The sequence below is a fragment of the Macaca thibetana genome, chromosome 5 (assembly GCF_024542745.1).
Source record: "Macaca thibetana thibetana isolate TM-01 chromosome 5, ASM2454274v1, whole genome shotgun sequence".
Classification (NCBI taxonomy): domain Eukaryota; kingdom Metazoa; phylum Chordata; class Mammalia; order Primates; family Cercopithecidae; genus Macaca; species Macaca thibetana.
In genome coordinates this window covers 138,362,094-138,383,207 of record NC_065582.1, presented here as the reverse complement: position 1 = coordinate 138,383,207, position 21,114 = coordinate 138,362,094, and the positions used below count along the sequence as shown (strand labels likewise).

Genomic DNA, 21,114 nt, shown 5'->3' with positions numbered 1-21,114 from the left:
AGAACTGACATCTTGACTCTATCTCTAGCTACAACTATGACCTTTATGGCCCCACCCAGATATTTTACCCTCACTCCTTAACCAAAATTCCAGTGACTGCCTGGAATATCCGTGTGAATGCATCCCACAAGTGGATAAAAATGTCCTTTGATATATTCCTGATACTTAGAACCAGTGTAATGGAAAAGTGAGCTCTTTCCAAAAGGAATATTCACTTTTCATGAGAGAAATCTAAAAAAGAAATGCATGACAAGAAGTCAAAGTAATATGAAATGCTACAGTGGATTCTGAATTCTGCAATGCTGAGGTAAGAAGATTCCCCATGGGCTCAGAATGGTTCAGCACAGGCTGGGCAAGGGCTGAAGGCCAGAGAGGTGATTGTAATTGTGCTGGAGCTTTCTGGGATCCTATATCTGTCCACAGATGATAGGTTTGCACGAATAGCAATTATTGCAAACAATGGCTGGGGAGATGGGTTAAATATGTTTCTGGTATAGTTACGCTAAATTGTAACTGTGAAAGGCTATATTCTCTGTGACTTTTTATATTCTCCAAACAAGAAAGAACAGAGAATGAGAGATATAAGGGTAATTTTCTATTGCAATTGTCTAAAGTAGAGAGCAGATTTATTGGGGCAAAGGGAAAGAAGCATCATTATTTAGGGTATTTGAAATCTTATTACATTTAGTCCTATGTAAATTTCCAGAACAAATGCATAATGATTGATGACTATTTGCTTCTCTGTCATCTATCATTTTTCTAACCTGGTAGAAATATAAGAAATTGACCTACCTCTTACCCCCAATTAACTAGAAAAATGAAGAGGCATCAATAAGAAATAATTGTTCAAAAGATAGGTTGTACTTCAAGCGCTTAAACTATTTCTACAGGGAGATTTGCTCCTGTTGAGTGCCTGATACCAAAGATGCATTGCCCATCAAGGGCCTGGCTCTCTGACTCACCCAGTTTGAAGTTCCCCACTTACCGGCCGCATTGTGCTGGTGATACCAGATTAACTCGGGGATTGATTGAAAGACGTGTCTTTCAGTCACATACCACTGTCCTGAGTCATTCTTTTTTATCTGATAATGTTTTATGGCAGCCTCTGTACTTCTACAATCAAGAAAATGTGAATTACTAGAAGAGTGAAAGATCACTTTGGATCTAAGCCAACTCATTAAACAATAGAACTCCAGTTCTAAAACTCATCCTAGCAACACTACACTGAGAAGTGGATTGACTAAATTCAACAAGTGCCTCCCCATGCCAAGAAAATTCCTCAACTAAATTATTGGGGCCTTAGATTCAAACATAACTTCAGCCAAAGTTGTCTGAGTGACAAGACCAGTGTTCAAAAAAGTAGATCTCACAATGAATACATATAAGTACATACTGAATATCAAGTATTGGTTAAATGAATGAACACAAGCACTGTAAGCAATTGGAGATGTGAGACAAGAAGGGAGGAAAAACCAATGCCAGGTGCATTAGTTAGCAGGTTACTGCTATGGTTAATTGGGGCTCAATACTTGTAGGAACCTAGGAGATACTGGGGAACACACTTCACAGTTGTCCCACTGAAGTGCAAAGAAGCTGAGATATTTATTCACCAACTCCCATTCTCTTTAATGTAGGGTTGCTCCTGGGATGTTACCTCTCAGGCACTTTCAGCCTAGCCGTAAGTCCCACAAGTTCCCACAGCCAGAGAACATCCTCAGGCAGACAGACACAGGAAGCTTTCTGAGTACAAGAGACCTTTCTGCAAGTGAATCCCAGAACAGATCAAGGGATATGAGGAAAGTGCCCAACAGTGTCTACTACAACTTTACTTGATGGTTGAGAAAAGGAAGACAGGAGAGGTTAAGAAATGTACCCAGTGTCACATAGAGCATGCTAGGGATATATCACAGACTGGCTGGTTTTTCTAACTTCCAGGCCAACAATTTTTTCCCTAAGCTAAGCTCTCACTAACATTCTCTATTTGATAGAGACTGTCCCAGGGATTATTTCTATAGTAACCAAAATCACAAGTGCTTACCTTCTAGCTCCTATAAATACGGAAATTGTGTAGGATCCTAAATGTCTTGAATCTCTGACAATAAATGCACCTTCTTTAGACTGCAAAAAAAAATCATTTATTGAATAAGTCTATTCCTTCTTAGAAAGACAAACCTACAACTCAGGGATGAAAATCAAAGCTATATTAACCTACCATAAATAAGCGACCTACTATATTCTCAATATAAAGAATTAGATTGTCTTTACAAGTACACAAAATCTTATCTCCCTTATAGATTTAGAAGTCACACCTATAAAATAAAATGTAATTGGGACATGCATTTATAATGTATTTTAGGATATTGTTACTGATTTTTCTAAGAAAAATTCTCTATTTGACAACCTTTTACCTTATTATTTATTTTTGTTATATTGATCAGGATAATAGATTAAAAATCACTGTAGAATAGGAAGAACACTGGGACAGACTGACCGGATTGTACTTTGCACTTTGGAAGAAGAGCAACAGGGTGGCAGGGAGGAACACAGCTGGGGCAGCAGGGAGTGGGGAAGGACACCAGAGTTCATGGGAAGGAGAGAGAAAGAACAGATTTGGGGGAGTCTGAAAAGAAAAGCAAAAGGAACCATATTAGTTGTAATAGGGGTATGGGAGAGATGAAAATAAATGGTAAAGGGGAGAACATGATCATAAACCTGAAGTTATATTATAAATTAGATTCCTATTAACACTTTTTGGGAGATGCCAATAAAGCTGTAAATTGCTTTCAAAGAATCTTGAATGTTGGATTGTTTTGATTCATTTGTTTGATATTGTAAAATGATTTAGCTTTACTGAGTGTGCTTATGCTTATGAATAGGGAAAATACATCTCAGAATCTTGTCAAACCCATAGAAGCTTACACTTATAAAGTGCTGGTGTTATTTACTTTGTGCTTGAGAATTGCAGAACTCAAATAGCATGGTCTGACCCTCAAGGTAAATGTATTACATTAAGTAGAATCTTCTCCTTCTCATTCCAGATATTCACCAATTAAAACATTTTGACCAAGCCTTATTCCCTGGCCAAAATGTTATAACCAAAGAATCTCTTGCAGCCATTTGAAATAATAAAATCTAGCTTTTACTATATTCCTATGGTGTACAAGGGTTCTGTTACATACCACAGAGGACACGATGTAAAAGACAAAGATGAAAAAGTAAAGTTGAATGTATTGTGTATATGTATATAATACACACAAACAAGTATATATAATATGTATATAAAGTTGCATATGTAGTGATTGCTTCATAGAAACAAAGTAGAAAGGGTACAAGCAAGATTTCCTGACTACAAAGGAATAAAACCAGAAATTAATAACAAACTCAAAAGTAAAAAAGCTCCTATCACCTGTAGATTTTTAAATTTTCTTCCTTCCTTTCCTTCTTTTCCTTCTCTCTTTCTCTCTTTCTTTCTTTCTTTCTTTCTTTTTGAGATGGAGTCTCACTTCATCACCCAGGTTAGAGTGCAATGGCATGATCTCGGCTCACTGCAACCTCCGCCTCCCAGGTTCAAGCCATTCTCCTCTTCTCCTGCCTCAGCCTCCCCAGTAGCTGGAATTACAGGCACATGCCACCACGCCCGGCTAATTTTTGTATTTTTAGTAGAGACGACGTTTCACCATGTTGGCCAAGCTGGTCTCGAAATCCTGACCTCAAGTGATCCACCCGCCTCAGCCTCCCAAAATGCTGGGATTACAGGCGTGAGCCACCATGCCTGTGCTTTTAAATTCTCTTTCACATAGCTCAAGGAAATTCAAATAAAAGTAAAAAATATCTAGAAAGTAATAAGGAAATATCACATATTAGAACCTCTGCTATGCAGTTCAAGCAGTACTCAGAAAAATAAATTTATAGTCTTATTACTTATATCAATAAACAATAGCAATAAAAATAAGCGTATTCAACTCAAGAAATTAGGATTAAAAACTATAAAATAAGCCCAAGTCAAGTAGAAGAAATAAATTAATAAAGACAAAATAGAAAATAATAAATTATTAAAGTAAGAATATAATATGACTAGTAAATTCAAAATCTGATTGCTTAGGAAAAAATAATAGACAAACTGCTAATTAACCTAATCACTAAATAATGGTGAAAACCTATCAAAAATAATAAGTCACAAGGAGAAAATTATCAAGAATCCAGTAAAAATTAAGGAATTTACTTGATTCTATACAATAAATTTGGAAACTCGAATGAAATGGATAATAAACTAGCAAGACATAAAATTTATCAAAATTGAATGCAGAAGAGTTAGGAATCTTTTTTATCTTTTTTTTTTTTTTTTTTTTTTTTTGAGACGGAGTCTGGCTCTGTCGCCCAGGCTGGAGTGCAGTGGCCGGATCTCAGCTCACTGCAAGCTCCGCCTCCCGGGTTTACGCCATTCTCCGGCCTCAGCCTCCCGAGTAGCTGGGACTACAGGCGCCCGCCACCACGCCCAGGTAGTTTTTTGTATTTTTTAGTAGAGACGGGGTTTCACCGTGTTAGCCAGGATGGTCTCGATCTCCTGACCTCGTGATTCGCCCGTCTCGGCCTCCCAAAGTGCTGGGATTACAGGCTTGAGCCACCGCGCCCGGCCTAGGAATCTTAATGGACCTGTTGAGTAGAAAAATTGATAGGGTTTTTAAAAAGCTATCACTTTTTTTTTTTTTTTTTTTTTTTTTTTTTGAGACAGAGTCTCACTCTGTCACCAGGCTGGAGTGCAGTGGCATATCTCGGCTCACTGCAACCTCTGCCTCCCCGGTTCAAGCGATTCTCTTGCCTCAGCCTCCAAAGTGCTGGGATTATAAGCGTGAGCCACTGAGCCCAACCAAAAGCTACCACATTTAAGCAGTACTATAGTCACACATTACAATGTACTGAACCTTAAACAAAAAAAAAATGGTATAGAGATGAAACTATGCCAGAGCACATGACATGAAAAGAAGAAAAACTTTTCCGTTTGTATGTATAAAATGAGCTTAATATCAATAATCAACAGCACAGCCAGAACTGTGCACAAAAGAGAAAACTACTGACCAGTCTTATCAATGTAAAACTTCTAAATAAAATGTTAAGAAACAAATCCAGTGGCACAAAAGAATGATATACCATGACCAAGAAGAATTGCATGACGAGTGTAAGAATAATTCAATATTTGGGATTTTATTAATATAATTTATCATATTATTAGGTTTGTGCAAAAGTAATTGTGGTTTTTTTTCCATTAAAAGTAACTAAAAGTAATGGCAAAAACCGCAGTTGCTTTTGAACCAACCTATACAGCAGACCTAAGGAGAAAAACCACATGAACATCCCTAGAGATGTTGAAGAGCCGTTTGACAAATTTCAACTTCTAGTATCAATTTTTAAAAATCCTCAATAAAATAGGAATGTGTGTGTACTTCCTTAACACAATAGCACTTAGTCTCAAATCCAGCCTTGTGCTATACGTGGAAATCATTCCAAATAAAATCTCAAAAAGGGCTGGGCGCAGTGGCTCATGCCTGTAATCCCAGCACTTTGGGAGACCGAGGCAGGCAGATCACTTGAGGCCAGGAGTTCAAGACCAACCTGGCCAACACAGCAAAACCCCGCCTCTACTGAAAGTACAAAATGGTGCCACATGACCATAATCCCAGCTTCTTGGGTGACTGAGGCACGAGAATTGCTTGAACCCGGGAGGCAGAGGCTGCAGTGAGCCGAGATTGTGCCACTGCCTTCCAGTTTGGGCAACAGAGCAAGATGGTCAAAAAACAAACAAACAAAAAAAGAAAAATGGGAAAAAAGAAATAATGCCCACTACTATCATCACTGGCATTTCATACTGTTCTGGTGACACTAGTCAATTCAACTAAGTGAGAGGCAAACATTAAAAGTACTATATTAAAATTATAAAAGAGGAGTTGAAATCATCATTGTTGGCTGCTGATTGTATACTGAAAACCCAAGAGAATCAAGTGAAAACCTACTACATAAAACATGAGAATTTACCAAAATTATCAGTTACAAAATTAATTCACAGAAATAAAAAGCTTCATAAGTAAAAACAAGATATACTCATTTATGACACCAACACAAAAGATGAAATTCTTTAAGATAAACTTAAAAATAAATATACAAAAGTGGGATGAAGAAAACTCTAAAATGCTTCCGAAGAATACAAAAATGTTTACTTTTCTCTTTAGGTGTTTAATATACCTATGGTTATTTTTCCAAGAGGTATGAATCTAATTTTAATTTTTTTCTATATGAATATCAATATATGGCTTCTAGAACAAAAGGGTCCCCAAACCTCATTGATTTGTAATGCCTGAAAATTTTTTCCCAATTTAATCTGTACATTTAATGCAACCACAAGGTGATTCTGAAGTTTATATGGACAAAATATATATTAATATATCCAGAATATTTCTGAAAAAGAATAATGAGGGAGGCTAGCCACACTAGAGACAGCCTCAGTACTTAAAACAGTGTAATAGTCCTCTGTGAGGACTGATCAATAAAACCAAGTAGAAAGCCCAGATATAGTCCGAAATAGGGATTTTGTTTATGATGACAGTGGCATCTCAAATCAGTGCACAAAGGTGGATGTTTGGTAACCATCCAGAAGAAAATAAAGTCGGATCCATATCTTACTCCTTACATCAGGAAAAATTACAAATGGATCAAAGATACAAATGCATAAAATAAAACCACTAAAGCGATCAAGAAACATGAGAATATTTTTTAACAACCTGGGGATGGGAAAGGCAATATATATAAAATTCAAATACTCTTCAGGCCAAAAGACCATAAGACAATAGAAAAACTGCAGGAAATAACGCCACATGTCACAAAGGGCTAATTTCCTTAATATAGCTACATAGGTCCTACAAATTCTGAGAAAAACCTCAAAAACCCAATAGAAAACAGTGCAAAGGATATGAACAAAGAGTTCACAGAAAAGGAAATACAGACATATAAAATTTAGCATATAAAAATGCTTAGCATTCCCAGAATATGAGAAATGCAAATTAAATCCACACTGAGATCAGGTGTCAGAGAGCAAAGATCCAGATGTTTTCTACAAAGTGCCGGCTGAAAAGGCTGTGGGAAAACAGACTCGCTGTTTTCTGGTAGACATATAAATTGATACAAATCCTACTGAGGACATTTCAATACCTGTTAAAATTAGAAATGTGTATTTCATTTGACCCAGAATTTGCACCTTTGAGGGTTTATCCTACAAACCCATATAAATGGAAAAAGATATGTGTATAGGTTATGGATGGTAGCATTGTTTCAACAGCAAAAGGATGTATACTATTTAATTTTCATACTGAAGAATTGGTTTTAAAAATTGTGATACACTCAAACTAAGGAATACTATGCAGGTATAAAATGAAGGAGGACACGTTTTGTGTACTGATGTGGAAAGATTCTAAATATATATCCTTATGTGAAAAAATAATATATATGTAAATGTATATAGTATGCTATCATTTGTGTAAAAGTAGCAACACAAGAAAATATATTTGAACTTCCTTGTGTATGTGTTAAATATCTTGGAAAGGACACAAAATAAACTAATAGTAGTTTTTCTGTGGGGAGGGAAATTGGTGGCTTGCAGACAAGATGGAAGAAAACTTTCCAAAATCTTTCGATTTTGAACCACGTGAACATACTGACTATTGAAATATGAAATAAATAAAAATTATAGGATATTGCCATGAATTGTTTGTGCAGTAAATTTGAAAATAAATTTAAAATAGGCAATTCTCTAGGTAAATATGTTATCAAACATTTCAAAAAGAAAAGGAAATTCAATCAGTAATCACGTATCTACCTGCTTTTAAAAGCAGCATATCTGGACTATGTTACAGGACAGTTATAGTAGCTAACCAACCAATATAAACTATTCTCGAGATAGGAAAGACAGCCAAAGCCCCACTCCTTAACTCATTTTATGATGTTAATGTAACCTTTATACTAAAATCAAAGAGAACAGAAAATTATAAGCCAGGCTCCCTTTTGAACATAACAGGATAAATGCTGAATAGAATATAAGGAAACCCAAACCAGAATATGTATTTTAAATGCCTTGTGACAAGTAGGAGGGCCAGATGTATTTTTAAAATAAAAATTAGAAGACCGGATGTAGTGGCTCACGCCTGTAATCCCAGCACTTTGGGAGGCCGAGGCGGGAGGATCATGAGGTCAAGAGATGAAGACCATCCTGGTTAACACAGTGAAACCCCGTCTGTATAAATATACAAAAAATTAGCCGGGCGTGGTGGTGGGGGCCTGCGGTCCCAGCTACTCGGGAGGCTGAGGCGGGAGAATGGCGTGAACCCGGGAGGCGGAGCTTGCAGTGAGCCGAGATCGCGCCACTGCACTCCAGCCTGAGCAACGAGTGAGACTCCCTCTCAAAAATAAATAAATAAATAAATAAATAAATAAATAAATATAAAAATTAGAAAATACATAAATTAGAAAAACATTTTTGAGATAGAAAAAAATATGTATACTTTAAATATCCCATGCTTTATACACACATACACACTCATTTCTGAGAAAGACCCAGATGTGGAAAGCAAATCCTTAATACATTTAAAAGAGGATAGAAATCCATTAATTACTTCAAGAGGAAGAAAAGTTTCTTATACTAAGAAGAAAAGAAGCATAGATAGTAAAGGAAAATTTGAGAAATGTGACCACATTAACCTTTTTAAATTCTATGCAAGAAAACAGCATAAAGTTTTCCTAAAAGCCAGAAACCAGAAGAATATATTTACAACAAATAGCTGACAAAAAAGATTGGTATTCAAAATATTATTTATTTATTTATTTATTTATTTATTTATTTGAGATGGAGTCTCACTCTGTCACCCAGGCTGGAGTGCAGTGGCGTGATCTTGGCTCACTGCAATCTCCACCTCCCAGGTTCAAGCGATTCTCCTGCCTCAGCCTTCTGAGTAGCTGGGATTAGAGGTGCCCACCACCATGCCTGGCTAATTTTTGTATTTTCAGTAGAAATGGGGTTTCGGCATGTTGGCCAGGCTGGTCTCGAACTCCTGACCTCAAATGATCCACCTGCCGTGGCCTCCTAAAGTGCTGGGATTACAGGCTTTAGCCATCGCCCCCGGCTGTATTTTTTAAATATAGACTTACAAGTTCAAAAGGCAAGCACTATAGAAAAGTGGACAAAAAATGTTGACAGGCATGTCACAGAAGAGTAAGCTCAACTGGCCTACAGACACTTCAAAAGTAACTCAATTGCACTGGTAATCAAGAAAATGAAAAGGTATACAATTTTTCACCCAATGAATTGAAAAAAAACTTTGAAACTACTTGCCACCTGCTGGCAAGAATGTTGGGAACCAGTTTATCTCATTCACCACAAAAGCATAAATTAGTATAACCATTTTGAATCATGTTTTGAAAATATCTAATAATGTTAAATCTGCACATACCCTGTGACCACATAATTCCATCTCGCCCTGTGTACAAAATGACATTTATAAGAAAATTCATTGCAGCACTGTTTGTAACAGTAACAAATCAAAAACATTTTGAATGTTTATCCACATTGAATACAATTTTATATAGTCATATCATGAAATACGCTAATATACAGTTAAAGGAATGTATTTGATCTATAGTATACATACCCATATCGATAAACTTTGAAAACATAATGTTTAACTAAAAAATCCACATACATATGATCTCCTTTCTATCAAATGGTAGAATACATAAAATAACATTATAGGTTGTTTATGTGCATGCATATATGACCAAAATTTAAACACATGGAGAAAACAGGAACATACCCTTCTACTGTGATTGCCTCTAAGGAATGAGAGAGGACCAAGAAGATGAAGGGGGTGGGCTTCAACTGTATCTGTAATGTTTTATTTATTTTTAAAATGTCATGGCCAAATTTTAATATTTGCCATGTCTGGGTTGTGGGCCTGTGCGTATAATTCCCTATTCAAGTCTCTGAAAAGAGATGAGACCCTTGCCTTGTCTGGTTTCTTTTCAGATGCAGAAGCTCTTATACTGAATCTCCACAGCCCAGTGATTTGGGCCATATTACCTGTGACCAGTGTGCTAACTGCAGACCTCCTCTGGGACTTTCCTTCTCTCATTCTGCCCACTTGTCATAACATTTTATTTCTCCATGTTGGACCTATTAATGTCATCTTACAAAAGGCCATTTGCTGTGACCATACCAAGAAGATAGCATATTTTCTGCCACACTCAGTTTCCTCCAAGCAAGCAAGGCCTGTCCAACCTCCATCCGTGGTCACCTGAGATGGGCCTGTGTCCCTCATTCTCTGCCTATAGCCCCTGCTATGAAGTGGGTCTTCATTGTACCCTGAGCCATTACTGGCATTGAGTTTTGAGTTACAGAACTGATTCTTTCTCATTCGCACTTCTAGATTTCCTCAATATCCAACAGCAGAGCAAAATGACACACATACTCTTACCTAGTTTCTAGTTTTGACTCTACTTTTACCCACAGTTAACATTTACTGACAGTTGGAAATTTAAACTATAGGTAGCTTTGTTTTGGTTTGACCTAAATGAGTAGTTTTGATATGAGTTTGATATTTTGGCTATTCTACTCTTTCCTTTGTTTCCAAAGAACAAAGACACTGCAGCAGCAGGTATTTTTCTTTGTTTGTGTTTTTAATGAGTCTAACCTAAGTTCCTGAGGATCAAGTTTATACTTTACTGCCTTTGATGCAAAGGTTATAATGAGCAACTCAAATACAGGACTCCAGACTGGGCGTGGTGGTTCACACCTGTAATCTCAGCACTTTGGGAGGCCAAGCCAGGCTGATCATTTGAGCTCAGTAGTTCAAGACCAGTTGGGCAGCATGGCAAAACCCCATCTCTATAAAAAATACAAAGAAACTAGCCAGGCATGGTGGCACGCCTGTAGTTCCAGCTACTCGGAAGACTGAGGTGGGAGGATAGCTTGAAGCCCAGGAGGTCAAGACTTCAGTCAGCTGTTACTGAGCCACTACACCTCAACCTGGGTGACACAGTGAGACCATGTCTCAAAAAAAATAAATAAATAAATAAAAAATATATATATGTGTGTGTGTGTGTGTGTGTGTGTATAGAGAGAGAGAGAGAGAGAGAGAGAGACTCCATTGGCTTGGCAGAATGCACCTTGGAGTGAGTGCAGTAGTCTCCATATGTTAGAGCTGAAATCCTTTCAGGAGAAACATATTTCTGAAATTATAATGAAAGTTGTTGGAAAATATGATCTAATACAAATACATCTGATTTACAGCTTCACATAAAATATATAGATGGGATATAATGATATTTTAGAACTAGAAAAGACAAGAAATAATATACTTTTTTAGTTGGTTAAAGTCTTTATAAGTACTTCTCAGAAATATTGAAAATGTCCACAAATACATTGAATTACCTCTTGTCTCAACAGACGTTCTGCCTGATTTCTGGTAATGTTTCTATGGTACCACCTGTAAAAGCAATAAAAATGATTTTTAAATTTTATATTCACTTTTTTTAAGAAAAAAACAGGGCTCCATTTCCTTCATTTTTAAGAACTTACTTCAGATCTGATCTTAGAAAGTTGAGTGTTTTTTTTTTAATTCAGATAAACAATAATATATCATTATGGGTTAATTAAGTTTAATATAATTTTATTTTCAAGCCAATATCTAGTTTATTCTATCATATCTCAATTCAACTTCTAATATATACTTAGTATACATTATGAATGATTTAACTTCTTATAGATTTCCATGAAAGGTATGTGGTAAAGACCTCATCATCTTGAACAAACACAGAGTTTTGGCAAACTAAAAAAATACTCATGTCTGTCTTTCCTCTCAGAAACTTCCTACTTACATGTTTTTATAGGTGCTTTGTTACACCTTCCAAAAATTAAAGCCCATTCTTACTTTTCTGACACTCCTAAGTGCATTACATTATATATAGTCAGTAGTTAGTAGATGTTCTCACTTTTAAATGGGAGATAACAGGGGGAACACATAGCCATAGAGATGGAAATAATGGACACTGGGGACTCCCAAAGCAGGGAAGATCGAAGCGGGATGAGTTGAAAAATGACTTATTGTATAAAATGTTCACTATTTGGGTGATGAGTACACCAGAAACCCAATACCCACCGTTACACAATACACTGTTGTTAGAAAAAAAAAAAAGAAAAAAACTTGCATGTGTACCCCCTAGATCTAAAATAAAATTTTTAAAAAATCAAAAAACAGAATACATGTAACAACCAATACATGAACTTGCCTCTGTCACCCTCTCCCGCCCCATCTCTCTCCTGAGGCTCCTGTCACTCACTGAGCTTCAGTCTCATTGGAATTCTTTCCTTCCCCAGATTCACCAACCCCTTTTCTGCCCTCAATCATGCTGTTTTCTCTGCATGAAACATGTCATTAAATGACTTTAGAATATCAGAAGTACACACAGTAAACATAATTAACTAATATTGTAAGCTAAAGATACAGTTTGATATAATACCTAGTCAATAAGCAAATGTTGTACAGGAAGGAGAAAGAAAAAATGGTAGAACAAAAGAGAGAGAAAGGAAAACTGAAAGGCTTTCATTTCAAAACGAGACTTTAAAAAAAATTTAATGCTTCACAAATTTGCATGTCATCCTTGCACAGGGAACATGCTAATCTTCTCTGTATTGTTCCCATTTTTAGTATATGTGCTGCCGAAGCAAGCACTCAAAAATAAGATTTTTAAGAAGATTTTAAACTTAATCTAATATTGCCAGATAGAAGTATGTGACAAATTCAAGATCCTTTAAAATAATTCCGAATTCTATCAGGCAGGAAAGAGACTGAATGAATGGAACTTAGAGGATGCAAGAGCACAGTATTTCAGAATTTCATCTATTTAAATCAGATTATAAAAGTTAGAAGGGGTTTTTAAAACAAAAAAATATATATAAGTAAAACTGTAACTCTTATACCTAGACAACACTGATTACAAGTAAGACCAAATGATGTGCATGAAGGAGTTAGGGACAGGAATCCTATTTACATTTTGTTTTAATCCGGCACGTCCAGCTACGGGTGAGTAGAAACATTCTGTATGTTATGTGAATACCTCTGGTACCATGTCCCAATCTTAGATTTCTGATCAATAAGTAAACAGTACTGTGTTCTTGAATTTTTGATCTAGAAGCCCCATTAGATCTGAGAAGGTGAATCTGCTTCCCTTAGTAAGTGACTTTCTGTGAGAAGATTAAGGATTCCGTGTAGAGATAATGAGATAAATGAAACTCATACTTCTGTAAAGTTCAGGAATAATCAACATGTTTGGTATTTAAAATATCTATTATTTTAAGAGAACCTGGTGTATTAGATTTCTGCCTCTGATTTAAAGGGCATAATTAATTTTAAACTGGTTATTTGAAGTTGAAGATAATTTGACTCGTTTTTAAAACGATATTTATACAGTTAAAGGAACTTGATTTCCCACATTTGTAAGTTTAGTTTATTAGATTTCCAGGATCATTTAAAGACTTGCATAGGGCTTTTTACAATTGTAAATTTGCCCTGTCAGGCATGTGAAGTACTTTGAAAGAAAACTGAATTTATTCAGTTTATTAATGCAAATTAAAAGTTTCCAAAAATTTAATTAACTGAGCTTATAAATCGGACTGATTGTTTAAGGATATCTAGTATGTTGAGTCTGAATTAAGCTGATTGTTCTTACTTTTTTAGATTTATATATAGTATACCAAATTTTATAAGTCAAATTTGAGGACTTTCTGAAAACTAGGTCTTTATGTTGTAATGTTGAAAATTCGGATATTTCATTTAAAGCCAAAGTAGCCATAAATCTTTCTATGCACAAAGGTTCCCCTGAAATATCAGAACTCCACATTGACGCAGCATTCCTTCCACTATACCCACCCTCCCTCAACACACACTACCTGCTACCACCTTTAGACCTCAAGTCACTTCCTCAGACACAACCCAACATCCTCCATCTAAATTACATCCCCTGCCGTGTTTTCTTCCACAGTGCCCAATACTGTTCCTTCAAAACACTACAGTTTTTTTTTTTCAACTTTTATTTTAAGTTCCGGGGTACATGTGCAGGATATTCAGTTTTGTTACATAGGTAAATGTGTGCCATAGTGGTTTGCTGCACAGATCAACTCATCACCTAGGTATTAAGCCCAGCATCCATTACCTATCCTTCCTGATGTTCTCCCTCCCCTTGCCGCCCTCACCCCACCCCCAGCCCCAGGCTCCAGTGTGTCATAACACTACGATTTAAAATTGTATGTTTATGGACCGGGCACGGTGGCTCACGCCTGTAATCCCAGCACTCTGGGAGGTCGAGGTGGGCGAATCACGAGGTTAGGAGATTGAGACCATCCTGGCTAACACGGTGAAACCCCGTCTCTACTAAAAAAAAAAAAAAAAAAAAATTAGCCAGGTGTGGTGGCAGGCGCCTGTAGTCCCAGCTACTTAGGAGGCTGAGGCAGGAGAATGGCATGAACCCAGGAGGCGAGCTTGAGTGAGCCAAGATCACGCCACTGCACTCCAGCCTGGGTGACAGAGCGAGACTCTGTCTCAAAAATAAGTAAATAAATAAAATTGTACATTTATTTGTGGACTTAGGGTTGTTTAATGTCTATTTTTTTCCCAAGAAACTATAAGTTCCATAACTCTGCATATTTCATGTTGTTATATCTGGTACATCATAAGTATACAATAAATACAGATGGAACAAATAAGGTTTTGAGGACTGAAGTAACAAAGGAGTGTTGAATGCCTGTAAATAATAGGCCAGGTGGACCAAACTGTAAATGTTTTTCCTGTTAGTTTCATAGTTCATGAAATAATAATAATCACTAGAATGTATTGAATATTTATTATGTAATAGATAGAATAGGTATTATTGTCTCTGCTTTTCAGATCATTCAGAGGTTTAGAGACATTAGGTAACTCTGCCCTGAACCAAAGCACTAGTCAATGCCGATGCCAGGATTTGGACCCAGGTTGCTCCCATTTATATACACATGCTCTAGTACTTAAACGTAGGGCAGTAACTTTTGTACAGTCATTAGAACAGTGCTTGGGACATAGTAAGTGATCAATAAATTTCAGCGATCAATAATGATAACGACTTTATCTGCATCTTAATAAAGCTGTTTTTAAAAATGGCAATAAAATGAAAAATTAGTTTTCTCATAATTGGAGTCTTTTTAAAAAGGATGATTTTTTTAAAAAAACTCATATATAAATCAAGGCCCAAGGAAATGAGGTAGCAGTTCTAACCCCAGAGTAGTATAATTCAGATGCTCTAACATCCACAGTATGAACAGGTTGTTATAGCCAGAGTCTAGGCCTTGTCTAAACAGGGTAATCAATGAGCAAATGAATGAATAACAAAAGGGTGGAAAGTAACATTCCTAGGTAGTGAGTATCCATTCACTAACTACCAGGCACTGTGTTAGCTACCTTCACAAATGTCTCCTTTAATCGCCTGTAAAATCCAAATCATATGAAAAAAGTCTCATTTTTCTAATTTTTCTGAGCAAGAGATTTTCATATATCTGTAAATACACACAAAATCTCCTCTGACCCGGCCTTGCAAGAGGCCTGTTTTTGTTGGTCAGCTTAAGCTCGGGATAGCAGTGAGAACTCATGAGGACACGCTCTTGAGTAGATAGCTGTGGAACTGTTTTTTTTTTTTCTTTTCTTTTCTCTTCTTCTTCTTCTTCTTCTTTTTTTTTTTAATAGAGATAGGGTCTCACTATGTTGCCCAGGACAGTCTTGAACTCCTGAGCTCCAGCAATTCTCCCACCTCAGTCTCCCAAAGTGCTAGGGTTACAGGTGTGAGCCACCATGCCTGGCCTCTTTTTTTTTTTTTTCCAATTTTTAAAAATTGCCATGCTAATCTCCTCTGTATCATTCCAATGTTAGTATATGTTCTGCCGAAGTGAGCACTTTGGAACTGTTTTCTAAGGAAGGTGGGTTCAGTCACCTGAGGACTTTGATTTACTGGAGATTAGAATCTCGGGAAGGGCTAAATGGCTCCAATGGAGCCATGAGGCCCAGTGAAGGTGGGAAAAGAGAGAAGAGACCCTGTGATGGAGCTGAGGAGAGTGACTGGAGAGAGAACAGAAATAGCTACTGGAGAAATCTCATAGAGTAATGTAGATGAGTCATCTGTCCTGAAGTCATCTCCTTTTCTCCTCCAATAAAGTCTACATTATTCACCAAAGCTTTCGAATTCAAATTTGTTTTAGGAGAGATGTACTGAGTTAGGCCTCTAGGTGGGCTTTATTAGTAGCAAGACCAACCAAGAAGTTTCTCTCATTCAATTGTATTTGCTGCCTGGTTCTCAGAGAAGCACTTGTCTTAATGCCTCAATGCATATATTACCTACTGCCACCTGGTGGAAGCATATGCTAATTTTAAGATAAGTGCCCAAACCAGATGGAGGTGGGGGAGATGCTCAAACTGAAAATCTAAATTTATAAAAAACATATGACTAGTCTCAGTTCTACCGCTCTCTACCTGTAATCTATCAATCTTCTCATCTGCAAAATGAGGGGCTAAAAAAGTGATTGCTAAGATTTCCTCCATCTTCCACATCTGTAATTGTAACAAAAATAGATTTCAGGCGGAACTCTAGTGAACATGCCAAATGGTTCTTCCAAACTACAGCATTAGCCTAGTTCTTATCTTCAGCTATTTCTAAAACACATAAAAACATGAGCCAAAATATAGTCATTTATCTATATGGTTAAGTCCAATTTACCACTCATTGAAAATTTAATGCCATTTTTTAAAGTAAATTTTCCAGTTAAAATATACAGTAAAACAGGTACCAGATGAATGTTTGGTTTCAGACTGTCACTGTTAAAACAGAAAAAGTGGCTATACAAAACAGAACAAAAATAAGTTTAAGAAAAAGAAGTTTCTGAATCAACCATGATAAGGATCAAACGTCTCTTTATTATTAATGCTGTCAAATGTGTTACTTTCTTTTCCTTTTACAGACCCAAAACAGTATCTATACTTACAAGCTGCCAAAATGTCCCTGATGTTCATAGGTTAATCATAGGTTATATTTTGGAGAAGACTTACTCATATATTTCTAAATTAGTTATTTTGTTTTCAGTCACATAGTTGCTTGGGATTAAGCCTTCATTCCTACAACAAAAGAAAAAGCAAAAGTCAAAATGCTTGGCATGTTTGTGGCATTATCATGGCAATAATCCTTTAAAAACCTCAAGGATGTAGGGGGAAATCAAATTCATTTTACTGATTAAATTGTTAAAAGGAGAAAAAAAAGTTTTTTAAATTTCGAACTCAACAAAAATCTCTGTACAAGAAATATATTAAGATCCCGACTTGTAACGTGAGTAGTTTAAGAGGTTTTATGACCCCACAATCTTTTCAGAGAGAAAAGGGGGCATTTAAATGATCATCTGATATCATAGTGACTGTGTCAAAAACACAGCGATTACAAAGACATTGGCTTCATTCTTTTCAATTGCTGAGGAGTATTCCATAGTATAGGTATTCTAGTTTAGCCATTTCCCTGGTAGAAGCAATGCTGTAAAGAAATCCTTGAACATGCCTTCTTGTACAGAAGTAAGAATATTTCTCAAAGATAGATAGCAAGGAGGGGAATCGCTAAGTCACGGGATATGTGCATCTTTCAGGATATGCAACAAATTGTCCTCAAAGGAGGATATACCAATTAACACACCTATCAGCATGGTAGAGGCTTCACTTTTCCTATACCTTAACCAACATTTGAAATTACAAAAAGATCTCCAAGACATATTATTGAGAAATAAGAGTAAGCTGCAGAATCATGCATAAAGTATGATAAGATTTAGGTAATGAATTCTACAAACAATACCATATATTTTGATACGTGTATGTAAGTGCATTGAAAATAATCTGAAAATGGATAACGGTATTTACTTTTGGGGAGACACTTGGGTTTGCAGGTAATGGCAAAGTACAATTTTGATATTAATATTTGCATATTATATTTTTTAAAAACTCTATTCACTTACTGTGAAATAAAAAATTCAATTTTTAAGTCTGAGGCATGCCAATAGCATACCCGCAGATGTGGCTAATTACACAGTCCTGAACCTACTAATGCCTCTTTTTCCACTGAAAAGTCTCCATCACATGTTGAGAACTGTTAAGAGAGCCACATCACTGAGAAAATGTAGTTGGAGAGGTATGTAATTTACATGCTTATAATACTTGGATACTTAAAATATCCAAATCTTGACAAATATCAGAAATCAATGCCAGCCTTCTCTCTCAGGAAGTCCAGATATTCCTCAGAATTCTTCTCAATTCAGGACTCCAGTCAGGCATTAACCATCTGTTGCAACTGACACAATGAAACCTATCTGCATCCCAGGATCTTTTCTCTTTCTAATCTAATTCAGCAGCGACTGCAATGTTTGCTTTCAAAACTTGTCATTGTAGAAACATAAAAGTGAATAAAATACTATTTCTGTTCTTACCTTAGAGCTTAACAGGAAAAAACCGACAAATTCCCAAATGAAAGCACAAATTAGAATAAGAACCTACATTGTCAGAATTACTATTTCCATTGTACAAATAAAGAAACAAAAATTCAGAGAGGGTAAGTGACTTGCCTGGGGACACACAATAGTAAGCGGCAGCATCAGGATGTGAAGCCAGGTGTACCTGATTCTGAGACTCTGCCTGAAAACTGCCTGAAATCACTGTTCTCTCATTCTCTCACATATCTTGGGGGAGAGGGGTCAGATTCCATTTCATGCAGAGGAAAGAGTTATAAGCCTGAGTCACTAAATAGTCTTCTTTGTGTTGGAGGAATTGGATACGGACTAAGTCATGTAAGTGTCTTACCCCAAACGGTCTCTTGCCTTCCACCAATGAGGATTATATTTCTCCAGTATCAGGTATTCTTCTGCTCTCCTTAAGGCTAAATTACAGGGTTCTCTGGGCAGAAAATCATAAAGTGCCTTGACTTGGATCTTCTCTTCAGCAACCTCAGAGGGTGGGAGGGGAGGCAGTGGCTTTCGTTTTGACGGCTGCACACAGCCCGTGTTGGACTGTGAAAACCAAGAAATGAGTTGTTTTACAATCATTTTAATAATTTGTACTAAAAAATATAGGGATAAAGCATATTTGCCTTCTGCCTCACTTTTCTTATCTAGCTACACCAAGGCAGAAGCCAGGATGGCATAAATGTAGAAAAGGACTAACCATAAAACTCCTTTTGGATCCAGCAATACCCTCATCATTTTGTACACTTTTGAGATAACAAGCTCTCTTGCCAGCATTTCACTGGACTTTTTAATATCAAAATTCTCAAAAGATGATGTACTCTTCTTCAATAGTTTTACCTTGTTTTAAGGATTTTTTTCTCCTTAAAAGAAGAAAAAAGGCCTTTTTCTTTGTGTGTGGCGGCAGCTCGTGCTTGGGTTTACCATACTTCCTAAGAATGCTGTTTCTCACTGAAGTGAAAATTAATCTCAGCCTCAAAATGACAGGAGCCAGAATATGTTTTTTCCCACTCATTGCCCATTTTCAAGTTCTGCCTGTAAATATAAGTAGCCTATTTTAACTGGTCTTTTCTTTTTCCTTTTACTTTCTTCTAGAATATTCCTTCACAAATTATTGAGCACTTATTTTATGCCAAGCATGATACTAGATTTTGGGTAACAAACAGCACCTCGTGAATGAAGACTCTCAAAAGACAACCTTTTCCATTCCCCTCTTGCCTGTCAAAATGATACTCACTTGCTTCTTATTTGACAATTGACTGAGCCATGGCCTGCGACGCTGGGTGTGTTTTTCTGGAAGCTCTTCATCTGGGCTCAGGCTTATCTGTGTTCTCACTTGTCTGACATTGAAAAGCAATCATGTTACAAATAATTATTTGTACAAAAGGTATCTATACATCCACTAGATTTTCACAGAAATAGTAGAAACATCCAGGTCTGTTTCCAACTCCATTTTCATTTAGAAGACTTCCTAACTCCATCTCCCTGGGCAAATTACTAGTTTTAAGAACTTAAGTTTCCTTATCCAGTAACTAGAGGTGCTAAGAGCATAGAGTTGTTATAAAATAAAATTGAAAAAACATGTCACATTCCCAGTAGAGTCTGGTGCATCTTTGGGGCACAAAATTATAATCATGGTAATAAAAACTTACTCTGTATCTGGCTCAGTGCTTGTCATTTTATATGCATTAGCTCTTTTGATGGTGTCTTTTTGTTGTAAATAGACACGGTATAGTGATTAGGAACATGAGTATGAATCCCAGCTCCACCATTTCATAGTGTGGCCTTGGGTAAGCAGTGTAACCTATCTAATCCTCAATTTCCTCATCGGTAAAATGGGAATTGTAAAAAAAAAAAAAAAAAAAAAAAAGTAGGTGGTTTTGAGAACTGTATGAATTAATAAACATAAATCTTTTAGCATAGTATCTGATATACAGGACGCTCCTGTTAAATGTTAGCCTTTTTCTGTTAACATGCTGCCTTGGATTTAATTCTTACAGAGTCATTTACTGCCACTAAAGAATAAGATACACCGATAGTTTTGGGGAGATACATAACTAAGATAGGATTCTTGCCATTAAAGGGAAAAACTACATATTGGAGCACAGACCTATAAACAACATACATGAAATAAAAATTAAGTGGAGAACCATGCCGCACACGGTGGGAACACAATGGGATGAACAACTAAGTCCGAAGGACCAGGAAAGGATCCCAGATGACCTGACATTTGACCTCGACCTGAATTCAACAGGGAGAAAATGGGAGAAGGTTCCCAGGTAGAGAGAACAGCAGGTGCAAAGAGACATGGTGACTCCATAGGTATTAAAGAAACTGAATTAATTAATTTTCAAGAAATTGCCCCTGGAGTAGACTTACCGCTTCTGCACTGAACAGCAACAGCAGCAACAGAAAACCGACTGGATGGTGTTATCTGAAAAGCAGGTCATTTCTCAGCTGTTAGAAAGCCACGAGTACATGATATTGAGGGAGTCTCTAAGGGATGGGTGATA

At 36.6% G+C, this 21,114-nt stretch overlaps 1 protein-coding gene and 1 non-coding gene across 3 annotated transcripts in view; both read right to left on the bottom strand.

The window, feature by feature from the left end:
* TXK (TXK tyrosine kinase) overlaps positions 1-21,114 on the bottom strand; it is a 72,769-nt gene that overhangs the window by 29,240 nt on the left and 22,415 nt on the right. For both annotated transcript variants that reach the window (XR_007725636.1, XM_050790151.1), the window contains exons 2-8: positions 20,981-21,035; positions 19,839-19,941; positions 18,942-19,147; positions 17,160-17,225; positions 11,468-11,522; positions 2,039-2,118; positions 986-1,113 (exon numbers count right to left, since the gene is read on the bottom strand). Coding sequence is in view for 1 of the 2 variants with exons in the window: in XM_050790151.1 (XP_050646108.1) it covers positions 986-1,113; positions 2,039-2,118; positions 11,468-11,522; positions 17,160-17,225; positions 18,942-19,147; positions 19,839-19,941; positions 20,981-21,035 (693 nt within the window). In the remaining variant the exon portion in view is untranslated. The remainder of the gene's footprint in view (positions 1-985; positions 1,114-2,038; positions 2,119-11,467; positions 11,523-17,159; positions 17,226-18,941; positions 19,148-19,838; positions 19,942-20,980; positions 21,036-21,114) is intronic.
* On the bottom strand, positions 12,660-12,767 carry LOC126955765 (U6 spliceosomal RNA). Its single transcript, XR_007726065.1, has one exon. It is a non-coding gene; the product is annotated as a U6 spliceosomal RNA (small nuclear RNA).